The sequence below is a fragment of the Electrona antarctica genome (assembly GCF_951216825.1).
Source record: "Electrona antarctica genome assembly, chromosome: 10".
Taxonomy (NCBI): Eukaryota; Metazoa; Chordata; class Actinopteri; order Myctophiformes; family Myctophidae; genus Electrona; species Electrona antarctica.
The window spans coordinates 28,630,776-28,640,338 of NC_136791.1; the positions used below are offsets into that span (position 1 = coordinate 28,630,776).

The 9,563-nt window shown below is 42.0% G+C and overlaps 2 protein-coding genes across 2 annotated transcripts in view; one reads left to right on the forward strand and one right to left on the reverse strand.

Moving 5' to 3' along the window:
* The window catches only part of LOC306930802 (heparan-alpha-glucosaminide N-acetyltransferase), a 44,105-nt gene extending 43,797 nt beyond the window's left edge, over positions 1-308 (reverse strand). The window contains exon 1 of the mRNA XM_079511897.1: positions 177-308. Within this exon, the coding sequence (XP_079368023.1) occupies positions 177-261 (85 nt within the window). The 5' untranslated portion in view covers positions 262-308. The remainder of the gene's footprint in view (positions 1-176) is intronic.
* Positions 309-5,398: 5,090 nt separating this feature from the next.
* On the forward strand, positions 5,399-9,253 carry pcbd1 (pterin-4 alpha-carbinolamine dehydratase/dimerization cofactor of hepatocyte nuclear factor 1 alpha). The gene is made up of 4 exons (XM_079511652.1): positions 5,399-5,460; positions 6,701-6,832; positions 6,927-7,007; positions 7,880-9,253. The coding sequence occupies exons 1-4, from the start codon at positions 5,458-5,460 to the stop codon at positions 7,970-7,972; spliced, it is 309 nt and encodes a 102-aa protein (XP_079367778.1). The 5' UTR covers positions 5,399-5,457; the 3' UTR covers positions 7,973-9,253.
* Positions 9,254-9,563: the final 310 nt, after the last annotated feature.

Here is a 9,563-nt window from a genome sequence, read left to right on the forward strand (position 1 = left end):
CTGGGCCCATAAGATCGTATGATAACGGTCGAGTCCGCTATGTAGATCAGCTATTTTTGCTATGACAGTAATATGCAACGTGGCCCGCTGGAGTGAGTGTGGAAATATAGTGGCCCTCGCCATCGTCAAAGTTGCCCACCCCTGCTGTGTGCACCATTGATTCCTGGAACACTCACTTGAACGCAGGTGTCCCCCATGGATGCCTGTTAGGAAGAACAGCCCTGTCAGCGCTGCTCCGAGGATTCTCCCTGCAGGCTCCATTTTGCTCCTACGAAACAATTCCTTCTGCTATACTCACCTTTATGACACCTTAGACAAGCGGTCAAAGGTTCGGCATGCATGATGAGTGCTTCCTCTGACCTGGTATGGAATGGAATCCATATCTGTGGAGGTGGAGCCGAGGGGGAATTCACCTACAAAAACAATCATTTCAGGAATGGTGTGGTCATATACTCATCATTCATACTGCTGTTTTCTTTGGCAAATATTGCTGCCGAAACCCACATTAGGGATGGAATAATATCAGATTTGGGTGTGTTTTGATAATAGAGAGACAGAGTGTGTGTGTGTGTGTGTGTGTGTGTGTGTGTGTGTGTGTCAGTCAGACAGATGATGGCATATTACCATCTCTAACTCTATGCATATGACCATAGAGTTATTATAATGTAGCATAGGATCCACGTGGGGGTCCAAATTAAATGTAGGTCCTGATCTATGGGGACCGAAATCCAACAACTTCCTTTCAGACTTTGCCCGATCAAAAGAGACCACCACCATCATTGCGGAACGGAAGCACTAAATTAAAGCCCATTCTCAATCAGCCATTTAATAGCTTAAAGTTGATTAGTTGTCTCACACACCCCTCTCTCTCTCTCTCTCTTTTCATTTCATTAACTAGTTCATTTCCCTGAGCACTCCCTGTGACAGTCTCTCTCACAGAGCTACAGTACACTCATTAACCTTTGACATGAACTCTGGAGCCTGGCTGGAGTCCAGTCTGCTGACTTCAGGAAAAGGAAACAAGTCAGCCTTGTCATTGCATGCATGCATCCTGATCCTCTCTATGTCTTTTCAGACTGATGAGTTCATAAACAAACAATACAAAATGTGCATTGATTGTCATTTTTGTTTGTAGCCCTGCGACATGACTACCTGCAACCCAGATTCGGCACAAAAGGGACTAAAGTCATAAAGTCATTAAGACATGCGAATCCCTTGACTCCTTCAAAACCGCTCTCAAAGGGCACCTAGTAACCTACAGACGGCTGCAATTCGAAACTGATTGATTGATTGATTGAAATATCAAATATGTATTAACAGTTTGCAGAATTACAGTACATTTCAAGCACAAACTCAATACAAAGGCTGTTAACTGTGAGTGGACGACCCAATTAAGCATTACACTTGTTTACAAGAGGGTCCACCATGTTCAATTAATCAAAAGCCCCCGTAAAATCTGAATCCCCCCCACCCCTTTTCACCCCTCACTGTATTGTATATGTTTCTTTTCCCTTTTTACCTCCACTATGATTTCCTGTTTTGACTATAATACTTAAGAGTATATAGGCTATGCTAGAATATAGTAGTGTTGTCTCTAAATGTTTTGATGAATCGAAACTGCTGGTCGTGGTCCCTATTGTAAACAAGTGTAATGCTTTATGGTGTCGTCCACTCACAGTTAACAGTTTTTTGTCTCCACCAGGCCGAAGGCATGGGGAGAGAGTATGTTTTGCACTCCGTCCGTCCGTGTGTCCGTGTGTGTGTCCGTCCGTCCGTCTGTGACCAGCTAATCTCTGGCACCGTTGGCTTGATCGCAGCCACACTCTGCACACACACTCCCTGAATGCCAGAGTTGAACCTCTGCCCCAAAGTTTGCACATTGGCCTGTTATAGCGCCACCAGGAGGCCGCTTTGTGCAAAACAAATATTTGGACAGTACACCTACAGATTTTGTCCAAACATAACGCAAATTGGTACACAGTCTCTCTAGAGCCATTCCACGAAACGGGTCTTTCAGATTTTTCTGGCTCCATCCTGATTGGCTAAGATTGGCTTCCAAAGTTTGCAGGAGTGCTCCGTTTCAAACAAAATGCTGCAAATCATGAACACATTGTGTGAGTTCCGTGAAATTTTGCATGCACATTCCCACTAGGCAGAGAAAGAAATGCCACTTGAAAATTTCCAACTCAGCCTCATGGTGGCGCTATAACTGGCCAATTAGTGTTTTGACCTATAACTGCACCGATCTGTGTAAAACCTTGTATGCACACTCCCTAGAGGCCAAGGAAAAACCTTTGCATGGACATTTTCACATCTGCTCTTTATAGCGCCATCAGGAGGCCGACATGTGTAAAAGACATTTTCGAATATTACTCCTTCAGATCTTATCCAAATTTCACGCAAATCGGTACACATGATCTCCATAGTCATGTGATCAAGACATGTTTGTTTGATTTCTCACATTCCATCCTGATTGGCCACGATTGGCTCCTACAGTTTTCAGGAGTAGCCCGTTTTGTACAAATCGCCACAACTCCTCAACGCAGTGTCCGATTGAGATGAAACTGTGCACGCATATTCCCACTAGGATGAGGAAGAAATGCCATTTGACAGTTTTCAAATCAGCCTCATGGTGGCGCTACAACAAGCCAAGTCGCGTCATGCACACACACACACACACACACACACACACACACACACACACACACACACACACACACACACACACACACACACACACACACACGCTCTTACATGTGGGAACTGTCTTTATGACCTCTAGCATTTGCACTCAATATGATCTCAATTAAAGTGTTGACAAAGCATGCTCTTTTTGAGATAAGAGTTTTCTGGAGCATCTACATAACAAAGGATACTGTTTACAGCTGTCCTCGGAAAGCCTGACTGAAGTCATTGACCTACTGTAGTCAAACCAGCATGTTTACTCAGGTAAACCTTAATTTTGCAGAAAAGTACAAACTTAGGTGCAATCCAGACGAGGACGATTTCGGTGTTTCTCGGGCAAGTAATTAGCCGATCTGCCCTTTTTGTCACACGGAGACGGCGTTTTGGGGGACTTTAACGGCTAATTTTGAAACTACCTTCCAGAGTGGGAAAGTTTGGAGACGCGACTTTCACGTCTCCGTGTGTACAGCGAATGCCGCCTAATTTGCTTAAACGGTGATGTCATAGTCCCCTCGCCCCTCCAAACTAACCAGTGTTAATGGTTTATTTCACCATAACCACTTACATATAAGTATCACAGCTATTTTATATTTGCACATAATGTCTATAAATCTCTTCTCCAAAAATAGCCGATCTGCAGCCCGCACGCATGCAAACCGTTGTTGAGATTGAGCAGGCATGCACGAGAGAGGAGTTGTGTGTGAGGAGCTGATCACAGATAGAGGGAAAGTGTTATATTTGGCCTATTATTTATGCTATATATTATTGACCGCGTCTGTGTCAGTCTCACAGTCACAACGAGAGAGAGAGAGAGAGAGATGCTGCGTGTTAAAAAATAGGCAATGATTAGCACTGTGCTGCCAGCAGGTGGAAGGAATCAAGCAATTATCTGACATTCAGAGGTGTTGCGCACCAGCGAATATATATATTTCAATCTCCAAAGTCAAACTCATAAATTCACAATGTACCATGCCGCTCCTCGTTGTGAGCTGTGTATGATGATCTGACCGAGAGAAGGGGCGCGCGCGCACGCTCTCTCTCTCTCTCTCTCTCACACACTCTCTCTCTCCCTCTCTCTCTCACACTTACTTTGTGCTTGCTGCTGTTTTCAGAAGAATTAATCCAAGGTTTGTCATATATTATGGTTTAGTAGGCATACACTTTAGCTGGTCAGTCAGTGTGTGCAGACTCAGAGAGAGAAGCAGCACTGCTCTGCTCATTAAATTGATATGACGCATATGCGCATCTGATCAAGATAATTAGTTATTTGGCAACACCTGTGTGAAATACCAACGCTTTCATATAGCCTACTTTTAGAAGCTTTTTCTTTTTTTTTATGGCCATCTACAGGCCAGCCATGTGTACTGCATCTCTATCTTGAAAACGGAGCAGTTTACCGGTCTCGAGTGGACGTCGTACATAATTAACATAACCGCAATGTAGACGCAGTGAAGTTTTATATCGTTCGCAAAATTAGGCGGGGAACAGCCCGCGACGTCCTCGTGAAGGCAGCCCCTTAATACACAATATTGCATTGCAACATGGTGGATCTTGAAGATCAAGTATTGTCAGAACAGATATTCAATGCAACGTAAACACAAAAACACATTCATACACTGATGGCGGAGGAACCCATAGGCCTATAATAATAACAATAGTGGTGGTAGTTGGAGTAGTAATACTAGTAGTACTTATTAGTTAAGTAGTAGTAGTAGTAGTAGTAGCACTTACATTATTAATGATAATAACACTTATTATTATGACTGCATGGCTATTTTAGTTCCTATCCTAATATGAATGCCTTTATTATAAAACAGCGAACTGTTTATTTGTATCCGAAACTTTCATGGACTGTGTGAATAGCAAGGTCACTGTTTTGCCATTACAATGACGTACCTTTGTCAATAACATGCCATTTGTATAATGCATGCCATCATATGCCATTCATCTTTATAACATTACTAAGCATTGTTATTACATGTTATATTATTCACTTTTGTTGCCCTGTTATCCAACCACCAGATGAAGGCAAGCTGCAATGTCTTACATTCCTATCCTCCTGGTGGAGACCTGTGCCCAGAAGGGCACTTTTTTGTATTGAGTTGTACTTGAAATGTACTGTAATTCTGCAAACTGTTAATAAATCAATCAATCAAAGTCACTCACTGAAGTTGAAGTAGTAGGAGCGTCATACCTGATGGCTATATTGTCTAGAATTTATTTTTGAAAAAGCTAGTGAGCAAATCACTTTATTTTACACTACAGGGGCCAGCCAGCCACAAACACAACTTACGAATCTGGGCGCAAACGAATGGAGGAGAAGAATCACAAGTCACGATAAAGAGGGGGGGGTCTGTGGTCACGACACGACCACTGTGCTGCTGCTGAAAGCCACCGAGGAATTCTATTCAGGCACTAATTTGGGCAGCTAAAAAAATCCAATCGTATGCTATGCTCCGTCGTATGACGGCGACGCGCGCCGAAAATAGCCGATCTATAAGCCCTCAGCGCGGCGCATACTCGACACGTCGTGGGCTTGCAGATCGGCTATTTTCGGTGCTTCGACAGACAGACACTAGTCAGAAGAACTAGCCTCGCGTTGCGATACTAATATACCACTGCGCTGGGCAATCCGCCTCGGGGCATATGCATATGCAATAGGGGCGGGTTTAGTGTGGCTGCGCCAGGCTACAGAAGAACAGGATCTCCAGAACACAGGCAGCAGAACACTAATCCTCCCCTGAACGTTCAACAGGAGAGACTGAGACAGACATGGTGAGTCAGTGCCTGAGAAGCACACATCTGTTCATCACAACTGCATACCGGTATTTGTATTGCAAATTGTCATGATGAGTTCCTGTTCTGTTCTTTGGCTATATAGAAGTGTCTATTTGTACGTCTAGCTAAATGTTTTGATGAATTGAACAAGGTGGACCCTCTTGTAAACAAGTGTAATGCTTTATTGGGTCGTCCACTCACAGTTAACAGTCTTTGTGTTGAGTTGTGGTTGAAAAGTACTGTAAATTCAGCTGTTAATACATATTTCAATCAAATATTTAAATCAATCAATCACAATGACAATCTTGCTATCATCATGAATAGTAGTGTGTAGTTGTTGACAGCATGAAATGCTTAATTTAAACACAGGGAGGATAATGTAGGCATGCCTGTGTGAGTTTTCACTTTTAACCATGTGTGGGTTAAAATGGGTGGCAATGTTGCTGTCTTTTTGCAAGTAAAACTCCATATTTGTAACGTTAAATGTTATACATGTTCCTGTTGGGACCTTTTTTGAATTCACATGTCATATGAATCAATGATCAATTCACCAGCCATTGTATGACTGATATGAAGAGATCAGCCTCAGGGCTCCTATTGTCTGTCCCGTCAGTCACGCTCCACTGATACAGCAGATTAGCCTGTTGCTATGATACCTGTTGATGATGTCATCGTGTCCCCTAGCAGGGCAGGGGACAGGGGAGGGGACAGATTTTGGTTGTGACATCTGTTTGCACTGTGTCTGTTATGTTGGCACAGCATCCAAGTCTGTTTATTTGCTTTGTAGCTCTTCATTCTCTTTGCACTGACTCTACTTACCTGACCATTTACCCCGGCCTGTATTGACTAATAGGGTTCATCATGTTGCACTTTGTAAGTCGCTCTGGATATGAGCTATATGCCTATATATTTATGAATATTTTAGATGAGCCTACGCTCTTGAACGTGAAGAGATGTGACATGTGCTTCCCTCACAGACTTCTGAATAGGATTTTCCAATCATATGATAACTGTCATGTGTGTCACAACTCACGATTAGAAGTTCCACATGACTTAAGTCTTAAGAGACCCTTTGGGGGGGGGGAGAAAAAGGCCCCACCCCCGTTCTTTTAAACCAGGAATGTTAGCATGTTATTGTTTCCAGATGGGTTCCTCCTCTGCAACCAATCACAGTTTGTATTTGTGAAACTGCCCCCCATTCAAATTGGTATAGCATGATTTCTGATGTTTCCCTCAGGCCGGAAAAATCCAGGGTTTGACAGAGGAGGAGAGGGCGCACCTCCTCCCACTGTTACGCAATGCCCAGTGGGTGGAGGTCGGGGGAAGAGATGCCATTTACAAAGAGTTCATCTTTAAGGATTTCAATCAGGTACCTCTTCTGTACATGTGTGGTTGTCAATATCTAGTCTAACATATGCAGTCTTATAATTAACATTGGAATATACTCTCCCTGTCTTTTATAGGCTTTTGGCTTCATGTCAAGGGTTGCTCTACAAGCAGAGAAGATGGACCATCACCCAGAGTGGTTTAATGTCTACAATAAGGTATACGGAACATACATTTTCATCTGTGTGAGACGTAGGTTTGTCTGCATGGTCTACCTGTCATAAACCAGTGCGAACTTGGCAGCAGTGTTGTTTTTGGCAGCAAATTTTGATTTTAGTTTTAGTCATAGTCTCTTGAATAGTTTTCATTTAGTTTCAGTGACATTTTAGTCACCTGGAATGTTTTAGTGTTTAGTCTAGTTTTAGTCGACTAAATATCATAAGATTTTTGTCGACTAAATCTACAGTTGATTTAGTCAAACAAAATGTATTTTGGCGGGCCTTGATGGCGTCGTAATGACTGTTTTTTCACTTGCTGAAAGTAGCTGATCTACAAGCCCACAACGCGTCGCAGCGTGATCGGTTATTTCCAGCATGCGACTAATTGTAAAATGACTTATACTGGATCTATTGTCCACTATAGTCCCTACTCCCTTCCTAACATTTTTGTCTAGTTTTTATTTGTTGACGAAATTGTCAATATATTTGGTCTTAGTTTTAGTCGTCATAGCTTAGTTTTCATTTAGTTTTTAGATCACAACACTGGTATCGGTATTCGCTAACACAAAAATTGTGGGATCAGATCGGGGCGAAAAAAGTATCGGGACATCCCTAGTAATTAGCATATTATACAGTAACCAATACCTTGTCATATTTTGCAACAGCAAATTCATAATATTTCACCATAATTGATGTGTGGCCTGTTGTAGAAGGGGGGGGGTTGCACCCTGACCCCTGTGGCCAATAGATAATGAAGCTAATACTAATCCTTCCTTGACGATTGCATTGTTTTCCTCTCCATGTTTTGCACTTCATTCTGTATTTGAGCCCTCTCTCAAATCCCCTTATACCACTTTATATGCTCTTAACAGGTCCAGATTACACTCAGTACACACGAGTGCGGAGGACTGTCCCAGCGCGACATCACCCTGGCGACCTTCATAGACCAAGCATCGCTCCTCTGAGGCCAGCCTTGCTCAGGTGCTTTCAGCAGCTAGGGGAATCCTTCCTGAGTGCTCTGCTTCACTGATGGTTCAACCATTTGGACGACGAGACTCAACATAATCCAAAGACTGCGTATAGTATCTGTTGTTGGTCCAGCCCCCCCATCTGTGATCTCATCCATCACTGTAGGTTGGGCCGAGGTTCAGTGATGGGCAAAGTCAGGGTTTACTTTGCTGGAGGAATCCGTACCAGTGTTGGTTTCGAAGACTAAAACAAACTACCTTTTTCCACTGATGAAGACTAAATGGAAACTAAATTAAAACTAAGCTATGATGACTAAAACTAAGACTAAAGAGACAATTTCGTCAACAGATAAAAACTAGACTAAAATGTTAGGAAGGGACTAGGGACAAGAGATCCAGTATAAGTCATTTTACACTTGGTTGCATGCTGAAAATAGCAGATCTACAAGCTCACAACGCGTCAAGCTTGTAGATCGGCTATTTTCAGCAAGTGTAAAATCAGCCATTATGACGGCATCAAGGCCCGCCAAAATACATTTTAGTCGACTAAAATCACCCATAGATTTAGTCGACTAAAATCTTATGATATTTAGTCGATTACAACTAGAAAAACATTCCGGGTGACTAAAATGTGACTAAAACTAAGTGTAAACTATTCAAGAGACTGACTAAAACTAAAATTTGCTGCCAAAAACAACACTGATCCATACCTCTGCTTTTGATACCTCCCCCTCATTCATTTGTATCACCTTCTGGTTAGACTGAATTAAATACATGCTTTTCCTTTGGGGAAGTGTAGACTGTCTAATGTGTTTGATAATATCACATTTCAACAATTTAATTAAAGATATATTTTTTTAATTCAAAAGTATAGGATTCAAGTGGTCAAAATGTCCATCCATTTTCTTTTAACCCTGGGCAAGGTCACAGATGGGGCTACTCTAGGTCATGTTCAGAACCGTGTTTGAATGTGATGTTAAAATTCCAAGTGTTCTTGTCAGTGGTCTCCTGTTTTATTGCCTGGAGTTAGCAGGCAAAGGAAAAATGCACATTTCAAATATTCTCTATTATGAAGTAAAAATCAGGACCACATACAATGCTGAATGATTACTTACCAACCAATCTACCATTCCACGTTTCCTTACGAGGTGCATTTATAATGCTAAAACTGTGCCTTTCTGTTAAGACATAATCACTGTGTCTACACTGTGCTTAATGTTCTTCCAAGTGTTATCCCTTTCCAGTTGTTTATTGAAATAAAAGTCATTGTCAAAGTTGTATTTTTGTCCACCGTTTAGTACCCAGTTGCCCAAAGGAAGCTTCCTTTTTTTTTTCCTCTGTCAGTGGCTCTCTCCGGGGCTCCGTAGAAAAATACATTATGTTTGTTGTTCGATACTAAGTGTTGGACCAATTATAAGTTAGCCGTATAATTACCGTTTAACATTTATAGGCGTAAAAGAGCTGTGTAAAAAGACGTGAAAATAGAGAACAGAACTCAGTACAGATCACATTCCAGAATGTTAATTTAACTTAAGGGCCCAAGAATTTTCTTCACCAATGTGTTTGTAAAGGTGTATAACATAACCCA